The 18952-nt window shown below is 44.5% G+C and overlaps 1 protein-coding gene across 1 annotated transcript; it reads right to left on the reverse strand.

Annotated features, from left to right (window-relative positions):
• Positions 1-883: 883 nt before the first annotated feature.
• Positions 884-18043, reverse strand: smarcad1a (SWI/SNF-related, matrix-associated actin-dependent regulator of chromatin, subfamily a, containing DEAD/H box 1 a). Its single transcript, XM_048244596.1, has 23 exons — positions 17565-18043; positions 16794-16890; positions 16502-16658; positions 16331-16397; positions 16110-16219; positions 15605-15744; positions 15254-15332; positions 14350-14831; positions 12089-12285; positions 10164-10254; positions 9790-9889; positions 9345-9404; positions 9134-9209; positions 8306-8441; positions 7723-7854; positions 5601-5693; positions 4887-5004; positions 3968-4083; positions 3123-3311; positions 1899-2017; positions 1626-1808; positions 1313-1422; positions 884-1124 (listed from the first exon to the last, which is right to left on the reverse strand). Exons 7-23 carry the CDS (start codon positions 15267-15269, stop codon positions 1063-1065), a joined length of 2280 nt encoding a protein of 759 aa, XP_048100553.1. The 5' UTR covers positions 15270-15332; positions 15605-15744; positions 16110-16219; positions 16331-16397; positions 16502-16658; positions 16794-16890; positions 17565-18043; the 3' UTR covers positions 884-1062.
• Between the last annotated feature and the right edge of the window lie 909 nt (positions 18044-18952).

Genomic DNA, 18952 nt, shown 5'->3' on the forward strand with positions numbered 1-18952 from the left:
CGAAAGACACCACTATTCAGTTTCTTATTTATGATCACTGAAGGCAAACATTATGGGTTAAGACTGGAAAAATAAATAAATAAATAAATAAATAAATAAAAAAAACTCAGGCCCCATGAACAGTTCCAGTCATGTGCCTGGAAGAAGTGTGGGGGAATACAACCCAGTAACTACCGCTGTGACTATTTTGAGAAATGCTTATGTAAGCAAAACTAGTTTGCAGCGGGCTGCATACTCCATACCTCACATGCCATCCCAGAAATTCAGCTCCTGTACTCCTAGTGTCTGGCAGGTTTAAGGCCTAAGTTTACTGAGAAACCTCTGAATCTACAGTGCGTAATCACAGTACACAATCACAAGTCTGCCAAGTGACAGTGTGGAGGTCCGATGCATCAGTGAAAAGACCTGCCTGATTTTCTGCCTTACATGTTGGTTGGTATATGTCTTTTATATTGAATAGGTCTATTCAGCATATTATAATGGGCATGAGTATTGTGTTTTGTCACAATTTCAGTGATGGGGCCAATCATGTGAATTTTAGTCATCCCGGTCAGTCTCCTTCAGCATTACAGACATTTACCACAGTGTGGCATGGAGCGCTACAGTTATGAGTCATGTGGTGAGCATAATGCATGCTAGTAAAAACCCTGCACTGAATGACTGTCTGACAGTATTTTAGTACTTTAACTTTGAAAGGAAAAGTGTCTCCTTGGAAACAACCAGAGATGAGTAGAATATTACATGAAAACGTCAAAAGTGGTTGCTCAATTTTTATACACATGCCCCATTAGAAAAAAAAAAAAAAAATTCTGATGTGGGATAAAAAATAAGTAGTAGACGGAAGCCGCTAGTAGTAAGGAATACTGTAACTTGCCTATGAGTTTTCAAGTTATATTTATTTCATGAAGATGTACAAGACAAAACACAGACAATAGCTAAAAACAGTTAAAAAAAAAAAAGAAAAAAGAAAAAAAAAAGCCTGAGTGAGTGTGTGAGTGAGTGTGTGAGTGTGTGAGTGAGTGAGTGAGTGAGTCTGGAGAGGTAACAGTGCCATCACTGCTTTCAGAGGCCCATTGAGACCTTCAAAAGCAAAGCCATATCTTCAGGCATGGAGCTCTCTTCCCCTAAAGGAGAGAAAGAGTCAGAGTTCAGTCAACTGAAAATATAGTCACACAAGCACCAGACTTACAAAACATCCATGCGAATTCATTCTGGGTTCAATCTTTGATATTTTACATGATTATACAGCTTCCACCATTATCCTGGCCTGGAACAGTGGGGGAAAAATATACAATCCCCGAGCTGTGCTTACCCATGTCTGAAGAGATCATACACTCTTCAAGTTTCAGTTTTTCCTGCCCGACTCGCAGCATGGCATCTTCAATGGAGTCTTTGCTGACCAGCTTAATGACAGTCACAGGCCTGTGGGTCAAAAGAGGACCAGAAAATGAAACACACCCCTCACTTCACTCCTCACTTAACTGATGACAACTTCATACCACAAATCACCCTGGGACTGCCAGAGAAACAAAGGTTTGGCATAAATGCACAGCCACATGGCTGCCAGAGGCTGAGATATTCTGTCTCTGGTCCTGATGGTTGGGTTGAAAACCCCATACACCAACCTGGTCTGGCCCATGCGATGGCAGCGGTCTTCTGCCTGCTTGTCGTTGTAGGGGTTGCAGTCGATATCGTGGAGGATGACCACGTTGGCGGTCGCGAGGTTGATGCCCTGTCCCCCAGCACGGGTGGACAGCAGGAACACGAAGATATCAGGGTCGTTGTTGAAGTCATCAATGAGCCCAATCCTGGAGTAGGACAACCAAAGGTTTGCTGACTGTGTCTCTGTGTGTGTGTGTGTGTGTGTGTGTGGTAATGATTAACTCAGCACCCCTTACCTCTCCGCAATAGGTGTGGACCCATCCAGCCGGATGTAACGATGGTCCAGGTGCTTCAGCAGAACTTCTACGATGTCCAGCACCATGGTGAACTGGCTGAAGAGCACCACTCTGTCTCCCTGAGGACAAAGATGTCCAGTTTTTAACACACAAAAGAGGATGAGGAAAATTAGGGGGCCAAAAATGGTAAGGTCAATGGATCAATATGACCGAGTATAGGAAATAAATGCTTGAGAAGGAGGGAGGGACAGAGATATTCAACAAAAATTTGGATCCAAACATACAAATACTGCAATAGAGCAGGTTGTACACACTAGTGGTACCTTCTCTTTGAAGGACGCCAGTAGTTGTGTGGGCAGACTGAATTTTGGAAGCAAAACTATCTCTGACAAATTGCTGTTACAATTTCTGCAGTTTACAAATTCTGAACTCTTATCAGATAACTAATTTGTAACTCTGTCGCAATGTGACAGTTCATTTAAACTTCACAACGACATTGGCGAATGCACATGCGGCTACAGGAGCTGTCAATCCAGAGATAATAATTGTGCATTGTAACTAAGGGATGCAATAACGCCAACAACAACCAAAACCATTCATTGTCAACAAGTTAAACTGAATGTAAGGTTTCATTGTAAATCAAAACAAATTGTTTCTCCTCTTTGCAAACGTGTCTTTATACAGATTAGTTTCAAAAAAGTTGCAAAGATACTGCATCAATCCTTAGTGCTCATTAGGCTACTAGCTTTTTCTTCCTCTTTATTCATTTAGGCTATTTATTCATCATCTTCCATCTTTCACAGTACTTGTGTAGCACACGCATTCTCACCAGCAAAGACCGGTCACCTGTCACTCATCATCGTAGGGGAGGTTTTTGCCCTCATTCCCATGTTATAATGATCAGCCAATCAAGGTGGTCACTTCAATCAGGCTTGTGCATGAGTAATGATGTCAACCATAGCAACGGAGCTCTTCTCTTATGAGTTGTCATTTTTCCTTACTTAGAGTAGGTATGAGCGGCTTAGTGAATAGGTTTTAAGACAAAACTCAAACTAGCTCAAAACTTTTAGTGCGATTCAGGAACACTCCTAGCGGTAAGATAAAAAAAGCTTTGTGAATACGGCCCCAAACAATGGTATAACAGCATAATCACGTGTGTGTGTGTGTGTGTGTGCTAGAGAGAGATAACAATTGAGTGGGTTGTACAGTACATGCTAATGTTACCTTTTCTTTGAGGGAGGCCAGTAGTTGTGTGAGTCGATCAAATTTCCCCGAGTCCAGCAGCAGGTGGGTGTCGAGCTTGTGGCTGTGGATGGATGGGTACTGCAGACAAAGGTTATGCAGCTCAAAGTCCGACATCGCCTCCATGTCCTCCTGGATCAGGACGGGGTCAGCATCAAAGTGCGTCGGCTCCTGAACAACAGAGGAAATTCATCATGTTTTTGATTGAACAACATGAGGAAGCAATATGCAACACTAACAGTTCACACCCACGTGTGAGGGAGTTCTCCTACCCCCACCTCACCCCACTCTGTTTAGTCTGTGGCATGTCACAGCAGAGTGTGACTTGTGATGACATTAGAGAAAATTAAGTAGTGCCATGTGCCAAACAGGGCACTGTAGCCTACTGGGTATTGGGTACATGAGGTAACATTTGTATGTGGCCCCGCTTGATTCTAAAGGCTGTTTCAGACCGGGTGCGTGGCGTGTCCGTTTTTTTTTGCGGCTCCCATGTTAACAGGTTAGAACTTGCAGAGAGGCCAGCGCAGCGTCACGTCACGTCAGACACGTTTCTGGTAAGCAAAGACATAGAAAACGCCAAGCCACCGCAAAGCAACTGACACGCCATTTACCCGGTCTGGAACAGCTCTAACACAAAGACTTTTACGCATCATCCTTTTAACTGTCTGATTTGCACATTCAGTTCTATCTGGTCAGAGCACAGTCTGTATCCGTAAGCATTTCAGCTGTTTAACTGAAAATGCTTACAGACCGCGCTCTGACCAGACAGAACTGGACGAGCGAATCAAATCTCACAACGCGCTAGGACTGGCCAGTAGCGCGCTGACCTTCAGCATGGCCCGGCTCATGGCTGCCAGCTTCTCGGTGGTGTAGTACTGCCGGTGGAGCAGCGGGTGGTTGGCCATCTTGCGCAGCTGCATCATCACATTACACAGCTCTTTCTCTGAGGAGAGGACAAACACATAAACACCGGGTCACCACGCGGTTAAGAGAACACTCAGCAAACAGTATAGTATAGTATAGTATATACAGGGGAAAGGCAGGCACACACACACAGTTGGACACACTCCGGCATCACATGTACATCTGGGGTAAGAATGCTGCCCTATGGGACTCAATGGGTGTGTTCGAAACGGGTAAAGTTGCTGCCTTTTAAGATATCTAACTGGGGAGCAAGGCAGCAAGTGTGGTTCGAAACCAAAAAACAAATTCTGCTGCCTTTTAAGATATCTAATTTTTGGAGGTAGCATCGATGCACACTTCATGCTCCCTCCTACCCATAATCCCTTGCGGCAACGTCTGAAACAGCTGTGAAAAGTAAACAAACATGGCGGATGACATCGGTAATGGCTGCTATATCTGTTTAAAATGTAATTTGTGTGACCTTATTTTGCTTAGATTTGTAGATTAGAGATGCAAAATAAACAATTTACTATCTGATTATGCCATTGTTGTAACCATTAATAACGTCTGGTCTGATATATCTGCCGGCCGTAAAACTAATTTATACCGTTAGCCTGCTAGCTTACGTAAGCTAATTTAGTTTAACGTCAGGCCGGCCTTTGCTAACGTCATACCGTAGTGTTAACCAAAGATTCTAGAGTGCTACGCTCATTTTTAAAAGATGCATTTACTCCAAAGTCATGTCTAGTGAGACAGCTCTCTATGTAGGGAGGGAGGCAGTAGGCAGCTGTCTCCCGTTTCGAATACACCCAATGACTGTGCTGGACTAGGCAGGGGACCTACTTTCTCCAGGGACAGCGCGTTTGAGCTTGTTGAACAGGGAGGTGTAGAGGTCCTTCTGCTTGGCTGACATGGGGCACGCCTCCACCTGCTCCACCTTAGGGGGCAGCTCTTTCAGCACCTGAGGAAGACAAGGAAAGTTAACGAGTGAGAGTGTGCGTGCGGAACAGCTGCGTTGCATGTTGACTTCCATTTTGACGCCCGTGTCAGCAGCCACAACGCCTCCGTCATACGCCAAATCCGGACCCAGCCAGAGAACAGAAGCGGCACCTATTTGTTGCGCTTGCATTTGAGTTGAGTTGAGCATTGTGTTTCCCTTTACCGCTGCCACTTCATTATTTCCAATGTGATCCCTGCCTTATGCCGCCTTCAGTGGACCCCTCAGTGGACATGGTACTAGACAACTGAAAGCGTTGCAAGCATTTAAAGTTATTTTTAACTAATTGTCTAACTGCCCTAATATCGTTAGGAAACCATGACAGAAAATCACATGACCAAAAACCTACCAACCGTTAATTTTATTGTGTACCACTACGGATCATGACCGTCCCTTTTCGACGACTTCGGTTTGAAAATGTATTGTTTTAAAGCATGTAGTATGCCAATATAAAAAGTAATAATTCAGTTTGTTTATCAGCACCATAGCTGTCGCAGCATAGTGATGCTGTGGTTTCCTGCAGTGGGCATGGCAGCGCTGCCGGCGGGGTCATTGCTCACCTCGGCTTTGACCCTCCTCAGGATGAAGGGCTTCATTATGCGTTTGGCCTGATCGATCCTGTCCTTATGGAAACTGCTCTCCTCGTCTGATTTCTGAGGGAGGCAGAAAAATAAATCAGGAGAATGACTAAACAAAAACAGGAACAAAATAAAAAACAATAATAATAAAAAAAAAGACAGATAAAAAGGTAGAGTGCGTGAACGGAATGTCCAGACAGGAAATGAGCAAACATGATTCTGGGAAGGCTCAGCTTGTTTGAGCTTTGCTCTCCAGGTTATTACTTGCACTGAGCGACAAGGGGGAAGAGGAAGGGGAGAAAGCGAGAAATAAAGAAACAAAGAGGGTCAAAAGGACAGACAGACACACATTCATATTGGAATTCAGTCATGACCTGGGGGTTATCCCAGATACATGGTTTAATGACTACCTCTGAGTGAGTGGTCCTAATAGAAGGGCACTATGGATAGAGTCCTAATAGAAGGGCACTATGGATTCATTCCTCAAGCAAAACAAAATCATTGGGCTCTTCTTTCAAAAGGTTTACTACTTACTGCTTTCTCTGTAAGTCAAGCTCCCCTGGGCCTGGGGCCATATTAACGAAACAAATCTTAAGATAAATCTTAAGTAGATTCCTAAGAAAAAAAATAAGAAGTCCTTAAGAATGTTCTTAAATGCTATTCACCAATATTTTCTTAAGAACTGTCGTATTTCTTAGGAACTTCTTGTTTTCTCACTTAAGAACTTCTTAGATAAGAAAGGCCTGCATCATTCATCAACAGTGTTAACGTTACCCATACCTAGTTTAAAACGATGAAACCACGTTTCAATGACACACACCATTCAGTGCCATTCATAGACTGTATAAAGTGCCATTTGAATCGGACTAGCGATATCTGCTACAAACGTAACGTTAGTTTTGCTTACAAGTAGCAACTGTTGCTAAGGGGGGAAAGCCATGCCTTCAACAGCACTCGCGTTAGCTTGCGTTATGCAGTTTTTTACCAGAAAATACGGCCATTTCCATGGACCTTGTGTTTAAGAAATGAAACATGTTCTAAACGCTGATGTCGATGTGCGTCACATGCTGCCACCCTTCGGTTATGCCAGTTTTCAGTAGACAGAGGGCTTACCGAAAACAATAGCAGTAAGCTAAAATTAGCAATAAATGGTAAGCTTATATATTGTAAGTACACATAATAAAGACTGATGTTTTAAATGAGCTGTCTAAAAGGTTTAAATGTGTTTATATAAATGACTTTAAGAGGCTCAACTTTACACTGTAACATTTTTAAGACAGGTGCAGGGTTGTCTTAAAGTTACAAGGAAAATTGAGAAGAAATGTAAGAACTTTGTTTTCAAGAATCTCATTTGTTCTTAAGTGTTTTCTTAGGAAACATCTTAAGAAGAAAATTAAGAAAAAACATAAGAACTTTATTCATGAATATCAAATCTTCTTAAATTTGTTCTTAAGACAAAAGATAAGAAGAAAGCACCACTTAAGACGTTTTTTTGTCTTAAGGCGGCTTTGTGAATACGGCCCCTGGTCTCCAATACATGGAATATGGCAATTAAAGTCTGAGACTTTTTCCTGACAGAGACATCTCCACTGACTTTCTATTTCAGTCCAGGGCTATAGGCTTAATCTTTAACAGGAAACCAGCACCAAAAGGACTGCAGGCCAACTCCTCCTTGAGTAGGGCCAGACTTGCTCTTTGTCCTCAATTCAAGACACCCTTTTTCACCCACATCCCCAGAACATTCCATCTCCAACTCCCCCTACAGCACGCACTCACAGTGGACAACATCTCCATCTTGCCCCATAGAGCACACTCACAGTGGACAACATCTCCATCTTGCCCCATAGAGCACACTCACAGTTGAGAACATCTCCATCTTGCCCCACAGAGCACACTCACAGTGGACAACATCTTCATCTTCCCCCATAGAGCACACACTCACTTTGGAGAACATCTCCATCTCCTCCCTTAGCACACACACATTGGATAACATCCCCATCTTCCCCCATAGAGCACACTCACAGTGGATAACATCTCCATCTCCCCTTAGCACACACACACAGTGGAGAACATCTCCATCTTCCCCCATAGAGCACACACTCACTTTGGAGAACATCCTGGCAATCTGGCTGGTGCTGCTGGAGAACATGGAGGGCATGATGAAGTTGAGCAGAGACATGAGCTCCAGCAGGTTGTTCTGCACTGGGGTGCCCGTCAGCAGCAGTCTGCGCTCGGCCTGGACAGGAGGGGAAAAGCACAGGAGATGTATAATCCATGCTGTAGTTAGGTTACTGAGTCATCATCACCATCATCACACATTTCTAACTAGAAAGCAAACCAGCTTTTCTTGGGGTGGTGTGACCATTGGGGAGAGGGGGATGGGGGGGTAAATAGAGTATGTAATGTGTGTAAATTGAATTTCCCCTAAAGATAAATAAAGTATCTATCTATCTATCTATCTATCGACATCGAGCAGCCCTGTCCGGGTCTGGAAGGTCCACTGCTGTGTGCGGCTTTGGTTGCACAGACATGGCTTACGAGGATTGGATTTTCAACTTCCTTTTTATTATAATCCTTATCATCATCATCATCACCACCACCACCACCATCATCATCATCACCACCACCACCAATATCATCATCACCATCATCATCACCATAATCATCATCATCGGTGCAGCACTCACGTTGATAGCCATGAGACAGCGGTAGCGTTGAGAACTCATGTTCTTCAGCATGTGACCTTCGTCAAAGATGGCGTACTTCAGCTTCAGCTTACGAAACAGGCTGCGGTCAAAGTCAGTTCCCAGTGTTGAGCGATACCTGAGTGAGGGTACAGAGCACATGTACCATCAGGCATGTGCACACACACCCACACAATGCAATGCAGATGTGTGTAAGAATATGAACAAGTTTATGAACAATATTCTGAATGTTCATATATGTGCTCAAACTACATTTGTTGTAGACAAGGGAGTTAACAATCGCAGAGCTTAGATTCTAGAGGAACATCTATTCAGCGGGGTATCATCCCATGGGCCAATCACGTAAGGGATTGATGAATAGCGACAGATGCCTGGCTCTGATTGCTCGGTGATTGACAGCATGTAGCAATCAATTATCATTAGGAGATAATTAATCAGCACATTCAGTCAAGTGCTTTCCAGGTGCGCAAGCTGCCACTGGGACTAGGGAGCCCCTGTGAGGGCGGGTAGGGCTACAACAAGAGCCTGCAGTTCTGTTTCTGGTCACCGGAGGGCACTGTGGCACTTCAGCAGATGGGATAGGGGAGTGGATGCAACAGCCAAAGCAATGGTGGAGGAGAGAAGGAAAAAGAGGAAGAGAGAGAGAGAGAGAGAGAGAGAGAGAGAGAGAGAGAAGAGAGAGAGAGAGAGAGCGCAGAAATAGAACAATGGAAGGTGGGAGGCAGCTGTAATGTGTGTGTGTGTGATGATGATAGATGGGGGAGAGAAGCCCAAAGGGTGATTATTACTCAAAGGGTGATTATTACTCACGTGCATACAATGACATTGAAGTCCACCTGCCTGTCGAGAATGTCACGGCGCAGGTATTTGCGGTCGTCTATAGAGCCTGAAACAAAGACACACACAGACACACAAAATGATGTGACCTTATTGCAAAGGACAACACATTGCCACATATTAAACTTAGTTTGGAAATTTTATTTCAGAAATATATGTGCCCACAACAGTGTCCCAAACTCACCACAATAGACCAGCACCTTCAGAGTAGGGCACCACACTTTCAGCTCACGGACCCAGTTATCTGATAAAAACATCCGCATCAACATCAACAACATCAGCATCATCGGCAACATCTACTGAGGGATGCTCACGCTGTCCCAAATAGCTGCACTTAAATAAGCCCTTAGCACTAGCCTCCCAGCAACTCAATATCCAGAGTAATAAAAATTCTCATGCTGCACTGACCTCACATACTGAAAGTGCACAATCTGAAGCGCTGCCAGATCGTTCGTGTAAGTTATTCACACAAGAACCCCCAGCAGCTGCTGGGCAGCCTTTTACCGCACACAAATTTTACATTTATGCGACAGTCAGTCAGTCTGGACACGCAAGCGTCTGCCAATTTAATAAAAGGTAAATGTCAAAGTGCTCCCTTGTTCTCGGGCTGTGGGTGTGGGGTCTCGTACCTAGCGTGGAGGAGGGCACAGTGATGAGATGAGGGCCGGTTATGCCCTGCTGGTAAAGGTGGGCCAGGAAAGCTATAGCCTGGACAGTCTTCCCTAGGCCCTGGAGAGGGAGAGAGGAGAGAGGGAGAGAGAGAGAGAGAGAAAAAGAGAGAGAGAGAGAGAGAGAGAGAAAAAGAGAGAGAGAGAGGAGAGATAAGCCTGTTATATCAACCACTTTATGTACAGAAAGGTTCAAGGACTACTGTACCATCACGTATACAGTGTTTATGTCATGACACCTGCTGAAATGGATTGGGTGGGGTGGGGTGAGGCGTGGGTGGATGGATGGATGGATGGATGAATAAATGAATTAATGTCTTTTCTTTACCACTCACCATCTCATCAGCGAGGATGCCACTCAGCTTGTGTTGGTTTAATAGTGTGAGCCACTTCACTCCGATGAGCTGATAGGATTGCAACCTTAAACTGATGGGACCCAATGGAACAGCCACACACACATAAATAAGAAAAAAAGCAGGAACAGCACAATCAGATAACAAAACTGACTTCCAGAAGTAAAGGTAGTGGCTAAGAGTGGAGCTTCCAGGTCAGCTGTGGGCCATGACTAGAGTTGCTTATTCTTCCAGGGTTAATGCCCTCACCATGGACAACACTAGAGCTGTCCACACCTCATGAAACCTTTTTCACATATTCTTACTTTGTAAAGGCGATTTGTCATTTGCCACGACCAAATGAGTCCAAGGTCATGGAAATCCATTTTGAGATATAGCGTTTTGAATGCAGAGAGGGTCGAAAAATGACTAAATTATATTTCCTAATTTCACCACCACAAACACATTCCTTAACCTCTTATCACTCACTCATTGACGTATCTTACTGTAAAACCACCAAGAAATATGATTTTGAAGGCCAAATGTGTAGGCTGCTCATTAAAGTTTGGATAAAAAAGTTGAAATTTTTCTTCCTCGTTCAGATGCTTGCTGTGTGAGGACAGGAAAGTTTCCGTTTTCTTTGGTCTGATAAATTCGTGTTATGGCTTTTGGCATCTTCAAGAAGTCATCATTAATAATTATTCTGAAGAAAATGTCTAGGATTTAGGAGGAGAAACAGCAACCTAAACCAATTTTTTTATTTTGTTGAACTGGACTCATTTCGTCGCGCCACTCAACAACACACGTTACATTTAGCGCTTTTCTCAACATTCAAAGCGCTTCACATGGAAAGGGGGACCTCACTAACCACCACCAATGTGTAGCACCCACCTGGGTGATGCACGGCAGCCATTATGTGCCAGAACGCTCACCACACACCAGCTTGAGGTGGAGAGTAAGGGAGTGAATGAGCCAATTACAGTGGGGGATGATTAGGGGGCCAGATTGAATGAGCCAGGTTGGAAATTAAGCCAGGACACCGGGGAATCCCCTACTCTTTACGATGAGTGCCATGGGATCTTTAATGACCACAGTGAGTCAGGACCTCGGTTTAACGTCTCATCCGAAGGACGGCATCTCCTACAGTGCAGTGTCCCCATCACTGCACTGGGGCATTGGGATCGATCTATTTGGTCATAGGGAAGAGTGCCACCTACTGACCACCCATCAACACCACTTCCAGCAGCAACCTAGTTTTCCAAGGAGGTCTCCCATCCAAGTACTAACCAGGCCCACACCTGCTTAGCTTCACTAATTCAGCTAAGACAAGGTATCCGTTGGTCTGGCTGCTGGCCACTCCCCATTTGTTATGACCTGGTTTAAAATACAATAATTAGGGTGCATTACCAAATAGTAATTTTATGCATATATACATTTATACTGTATGTTTGAGCATTGTTTATTGAAGGTTTTGATAATTTATAGCGACATCTACTGTATAGTATTGTCAATATCCAGTATTTTTCCAGTATTTGTGCTGGGAATCCATACTTTTCAGGATCAACTTATCATTCTTCTCCAGGCCTGCCAAGGTCCCCCATCTTTTCAATTCCTCAAAGTCTCATTTAAAAAAGGCCACCACATGCTCCTTGGTTTCCCTGCCTCTTGAAGCAGATCAGCGCTCGCTCTCTGTCTCTCTCTCTCTTACCCACCCACCCACCTTCTCTCCCTCCCTCCCTCACACCCACTTTCTCTCTCACACATCCACCCTCTCTCTTTCTCTCTCTCTCATACCCACCCTCTATTTCTCCCTCTCCTTCTCTCTCCCTCCCTCCCTGCCCCATCTCTCTCTCTCTCTCTCTCTCTCTAAGCCCCCAGCCCTTCTGTGCTCAGGTGGCGTGAAGGAGAAGGGGGCTGCGTGGGCTCACCTGCTGTTCAGGATGGCGGGCTGCTTGGTGGAGCCGGTGCCCTGCTCGATGAGGGCGGTCACGTCCTTGAACATCTTGCGGGCGATGCCCTCGCACTTGCCCATGAGCTGCTGCACCACCTGCCTCTCCTTCAGCACCACGCGGCAGCCCACCAGCAGATCCGCAGACAGGCCGTTGTCCCGGTCAAACATGGCCTCCTGGAGGACGGACACACACACAAACACAAACACGTATTAAACTAACAACACTAACCAAGGCAAAGCTCAAGCGGCAGACTATAACATACGTAACAAGACATTAAAAGTGAACATCTAATGAAAGCAACACACATGCAAACAGGGCCTCATGAAGAGAGGACAGATCTACTCTGACGCGCGCGCACACACACACTAAAACTGTTAAAGCATACACCAAGGCAAAGCTTGGGCACCAGAAAGTCATGGGAAATCAGGGATATGAATACAAACATGAAGATAAGAAATACACTGATACATGCTAAATAAAATGGGCTGTCTGGGGTTTTCCCCATACTGACTCCGCTAAACCTAAAGCTTTCTCTTTGTGCAAGACCTAACAAAAAACCCTCTCAAACCCTTCACAAGCTTGCAATCTGCTGCCGTTTTGAGAGCCAATTGATACCACAAATCAATTAGGCTAGTTCATGCCTACAGACCAGTGTGTTTCAATGAAAGTAAAAGCCTGCCAAAAACCACATTTGATTTATCTTCATGAAAACCCAACATAAACCCAAACCAAAACCCAACACATTCAAATGAACCCTTGCGTTCTATCACACACAAATCTTTATCAATCTCTCACAGACACCACCACACCCACCTTTTAACACGCCACCTCAGTGAGGCCGCACTGTTAACATGAGCTGTTATTCATCATTCCCACCCATCAGTGGAATGGCACACTTCAGATAGGACAACCTGACGTTTTCCATTTTCTAATCTTCCATCTACACTGCACCAAATGTGTGAATAAATATTAGCACAATAAATAAAGGCATTTCACCAACACATCAAGGATGGTGTCAAAGAGATAATAGGGATAAAAGCAGGCTAAAAGGTCATATAAAACAATCTTATTCCTTATGTAATTCCACCCCTGTGGCAAATACACGTAAAAAAAACCTTGAAATCTATCCAATTTCCACAAGCTCCTTTAGAAATGCAAGACGGAGACAAGAGCTCTGCCTGTTGCAGTGAGCGAAATTCCTCTGGCTCCAAAGTTAGGCCTAAGTGTTTGCTCTAACTAACACACTAACACACACACACACACACACAGGTGAAGTACACCATACTGATGAAAAGGCGACAGCAGCAGTCAGATCCTGCTGACGGCCCACAATGGCACACCTGTGCCACTCTGCAGTTGAGAAGAAAAAGAAATCGCTGTTTGCCTAGAGAGGTACGAGGGGGAAGTCAAACAGCTCCCCTCTCTCTCCAACAGCTGCCTGACGGCACTCTGACCAGCAGCACTCCGCCTAACACACCTTTTCTCTCCCTCTTCAGGTAAATCCTTTTGGGACTGTCGGGGGGGGGGGCGGGGAGCGAAAAAAGATGTAGATCACTCCAAACGCAGAGAGCAGATAAAGAAGCTTTCTGTCGGAGGGCAGACAGCATCACAGCGCAATCTGTTTGCCAGCACATTGAAAGCCGAGAACAAAGGCAGAAGGCTTTTCCCTTTCCTTATCAAAGGCACCCAGTAGAGCATGCGGCAAAGAAACGCTACACTGTTTTTAAAATATTTTAAAACATCTCCATGGCCGTGCATATTGCTCAGAAAGCATTCTATCACACAACCAAAAACACATCATATGCCCATGTACGGACCTGTATGATTATTCTCCCGCTTTCACTGAGCGTAGGATGAACATATGAGAGATGTGAGAGAGAGAGAGAGAGAGAGAGAGAGAGACAAACTGACTAAGTCTGTGCTTTAAATTACAGGGCAGCATAATGAGCTGAGCTGTTCATCAAAAGCAGCATGTCACTAAATGTGGCGCACCTCCCAAAATATCTGTACATAATCAACCGGCTGTCAATAAGCTGCAGGTCAACACAGTGGATGGTGGGGAATACGTACATGAGATCACCCTCCAACAGACCAAACAAAAGACTAAAGGAAAAGTCTTCACAATAGGAAAAGTCCTCAAAAATGGCTGAAGTTTGCATTCTTATACAATCTTAAAGGAATTTTATCAAGTCGGTTGAAATTCACATTCTCACTCAGCACGCACACACTGAACCCACCAGGTCTTTCCAGACGTTGAAGGGCCTGAGCGAGATGATCTTATTGGCCCTCTTGGCCGAGCAGCCGGAGATGAGCGTGAGCTCGTGCGCCGCCGCCTCCTGGAAGAACTTCAGGATGTCCTGCTGCTGCTCCGAGTTGACCGGCGCCTCGTCGTCCGAGTTGTACTCGTCCGTGAGGTCATTCTCCTCGCCCCCGCTGCTGAGTGCACGTTCGTCCTCATCTTCATCCTCGGAATCTTCTCCTTTCCTCCGTACTGGGGGGACCTTCTTCTCCTTCTTCTTCTCCACTGGCTTGCTGTCTTTGGCCTTGCTGCTCTCGCCCTGTTTGGCCTTGGCGGCCACCGAGGCACTGGGGATCTTCACCACCCAACCGGAGAGGGAGGGTGTGCTGGAGTTTTTCTGTTCACTGCTGCCTTTCTTTGCCTTTGAGGAGCTGGAGGTCTTTGGTTGGCTTGACTTCTTTTTTGAAGAGTTGGAGTGTCCTATTGACATGAAAAACAGAAACAACTATAAACAACCATCTGTGATCTTGAGACCGCAATTATTTTGTGTGGTATCAGTGGCCATGTAGACAGCTTGTCTAAAAGGGAATCCAAGACTCATTAGTCACCCAGACCAAAGCAAAATATGAAGACAACCATTCTCTTTGGTTTGAGTTTCCATGGCAACAGGGACTTGGCTTATTTAAACTTCTGACCAAGCAGAATGTTAACTTCTCAACAGACTGAAGACAATTTGGTCACTCCAGTAAAAATTATTTATACATTTGAAAAGGGTGTTGGTCATGGCAGAGCACTAGCACTGCAGCCCACAGACCTTCAGCACTGCCCAGCAACAACATGAGGTTAAACCAGACTTGTTCCTGGCCGTATAACTAAGTCAGAGGCATGGTAAGTTCCCTCACCTGAATCAGCGAACATGCGCAGTGCTCCCAGAGCATCCTCATAGTGCCAGTCATGCTCCTGCAAAACATCCCTGAGCAACTGCAAAGCAACAGACATCATTTACCTCCCATCATTCGGACCATTGCTCAAATTGCCTTCAGCACAGTAAAGCCACACATGCTCCACTGAACTTCTGCTCAACTGGATCTGAATCCATGAGCTTGTTATCTGTTATCATACAGTACTGTACCAGTGCTGATAAAGGAGTGAAAGCAAAGCAAACTGAACCATTGACCATATTGAAAGGGAAATAAGTTTGCTCATGATCTTGATGACATGGGTATTGAATATAATAGGTCTCGAGGCCTTACCTCCTTGTCCTGGTCCGGAAGCTTCTTCTTCAGCCTCTGCACCAGACGCTCCTGCTTCTCCCGGTTTGGCTCAAATGACTCATCCTCTGAATCTACCAAATCCTCCGATTCGACTCATCAGATTCTTGGGAATCCTCAGGCTGCATGAGGAGAGAAAGCACTGTTAACACGACTCAAAAGGAATTATGCAATGACCGAATGAAACTGGAAAGAAAACTTACTGTGTGCAGACTGGGACAACTTATATTTTGCCTAGCTATGGCAGTTCCAAGATTTCAAAAGGTAACTGGGGCTAAATATTGCACACTCATTCTTCATTAATTCCTGCACTTCCAAACAGCTTTTCACATGTTTACAAAAGCATCCAGCACAGTAAAGTGATTCAGGTAAAATATTAAAACAACACATGGCATGCATTCAGTCATCTGTGCCCACCAGGAGCTAAGTACTGAGCTACCAGGAGCTTAAAAACAGAGCTTCTGTTGATCCAGTTGCAGTCTCTTACCACTTCAGCACGTCTCTTCTTTGCTGGGTTTGACAAATCATCCTCATCCTTCTCAACATCATCATCATCATCCTCACTGAGGACATCCCTCTTTCTTTGCCTTGATGCAGCTGGTCAGAAAGAATGAGCATTATACAACAGGGTGTAGTGTATATAACTCATAATGATAAATTAAGTTTAACTTTCAGAAAGTCCTAAGAACCCTTTGACAGACACCATACCTCTGTCTCCATACTGCATCAAACAAAGTGCCACTGCTCCCTCTAAAGTGCCTGTGCATCTGATTAACTGTGAGAAAGCAAAGACAGGTGTTAAATGGCTACAGGGGAAAAAATGTGGTGTTCTGAAGAATTTCTGCACAGTTTTAAACATAAAGGCTACATGTTAACTACCTCTAGCAGCTGACTCCGGTGCCTCTGAGGAAACATCTCTTGCAGTGTCTCGATCTTCTGATCCTCATCATCGACCTTGTCGTGGCCGTCATCATCATTGTCATCTGAATGCTCAGTCATTTCTGTCTTGTAAAGCTTTGCTTTTCTCTGAGGTAATCTGTCAATAAGCATCAACACTGATCACCTTTCAAGTGCACGTCACTCAAAACTTCTCTCTGCTTCTTCTTCCATGCATGTACAGTTACAGTAAACAAACAGAATCTCAAGTCTGCATAGAACATTGCTCTCTTACATTCCATTCTGGAGAATGTCCTCATCAGAATCACCACCTTCAACTTTATTCTTCAATGGTTTCTTAGAGGCAAGTTTGTGATCTTGTTTGGTGGTTTCTGAATGACAGAATGAAGACAGAGAGGTTACAGAACAGGCATTCAGTGTGGCACAATACACGAGACTAAGCTCTGAGATTTCATGACATGGCAGGGATTCTGATTCAGGGTTTTGAGGAAACAAGCAATCTTAGCCATCATGGCTGGCCAGCTACAAGAAGCTATCTGTTAGCAGTCCCTAAAATGTAAGCTACTGCAAAAAATAGCTAGCTTAGTTAATGTTTCAGTCATCACAGTCATGCACAGCACAGAACATTGACTCCATACAGCATGTGTCACTTCATGGAGCAATTAACGTTACACTGTTAAACTACTGATGAAGTTAGCTGGCTAGAAAGTAATGTTAGCTGAGGCCGAGGCAGCAATCTACGCTTACACACAACACTTTCAAAGCTATGGGTACGCATAACCCAATGAGTGGTATGCCAATAACTGATCAACTTGTCAATGTATGAAAGTAAACGTTAGATATTTTAGACAAATTGACAACAGACAAGTCCACTTCTCGTAGCAAGCTAACTTAGACCAGATACTACTAGCAAGCTAATAAAAACAGTAACGTTAGCCTAGCCAATTTCAGATGGAAAAGAGAGCAGCAAGCTTATACAGTTCAGTGCAGTGCTAACTGTAACGTTAATGGCTTTTGGTTAGGTAATGGTAGCAGGTATTCTTACTTGGTTTGTTCTCTTTATCCGAACTGGGGCTCGCCGAGTCACTTGATACCTCTGATTTCTTTAACTTCGGGGTAGAATTTGTTCCTTCATCCCCTTTGAAACGGAACCTGTCCAAGTTAAATAAACTCATTCTTGTGCAGCTGGGTTAACTAGCCGGTTTTTGAGCTATATCGAGCCGGCTAACGTTAGCTAGCTAGCTCCCTTTGTTCCCTTGAGAAATGCCACTTTGTTTCAATCTGAAGCGTAACGGGAATCACAAATGTTGCACGCAGTCCCACGTTAGCGAAATCATTAGCTTGGTTTCAGTACATTTAGCCAAGGTAGCCTATATAGCGATGCGTGTTGATCCAATACAGACAAACATCACAATTTCACAAAAGTACACACAGAGACTGTCCACAGACGGGCTCTGGTACAGCACAGGTCACCAGAGCAAGTAAGGTTGACGGCCTTTCCCGCCACACGGAGAGAGCGTCCTGTCGGTGTTTCCTATTCGACAGAGTGCAGCATCCTTAGATGTAAAACCCAATAGAAATGCAGGCTACACGCAAAGATGAAAAGGGGGCGTGTACATACCGACGGTCAACAAGAGGGCTATGTGATTTTCTCCCCTTATCTGTGATAAGACTAGAGCAGGGGTCTCAAACACCCGGCCCGCGTCCGGCCCAATTCCGGCCCGCGACGTATGTCAAAATAATAATGTAATCCGGCCCTTGAGACTTTTTAATTGTGACAAACAACGATACTGATTAAAATAGACGATAGTTCCAAGTCAAATCTCATGTGTAGGCCTACTCTGCTCCACTATGTGCTAGACATCCAGAGCTTCATTCAAACCCAAAATCTCTGCGCAAAGTTTTCAGGAAATACTTGTATTACACGAAGAAACACAAAGACGTGCATTTGTAATGACGCGGAAGCGATGCAGGCCACAGTGTTGCATAAATTGAAGCAGAAATTAAGCAGAAATAGGCCTACACCAAATGTTGAAAAACGTTTACGTGTGATGAAGTCTTAGGTAGGCTATGTTATTCACCTATTCTAAATCTGAAGGAGAATATCCTTTTAGAGATTATGATCGATCGTCTATTGAATGGAGGTGCGTCTGTGTGTATACGACGGTGTCCACTAAGCATAGGCCTACCATGCTTATTTCGACCCTCTGCCCAACATAGCTTGGAGGTTGCAGTGGTAATCGTGATGATAGTGTCCGTAATGGATGTGGTACAGACAGCAGGGCTAGTAGAAATAGGGCTCTAAACTACAAAGTCACCCGCAATATGATGCGAACTTCTGGGTACTCAGATTACCCGCGATAGGAACTGATTTAACCAGAATAGGCTACTTTATTGTAGGCCTTGTGGTTTAGAAACCATATACATCTTAGG

Source organism: Alosa alosa, chromosome 5 (assembly GCF_017589495.1).
Source record: "Alosa alosa isolate M-15738 ecotype Scorff River chromosome 5, AALO_Geno_1.1, whole genome shotgun sequence".
Classification (NCBI taxonomy): Eukaryota; Metazoa; Chordata; class Actinopteri; order Clupeiformes; family Clupeidae; genus Alosa; species Alosa alosa.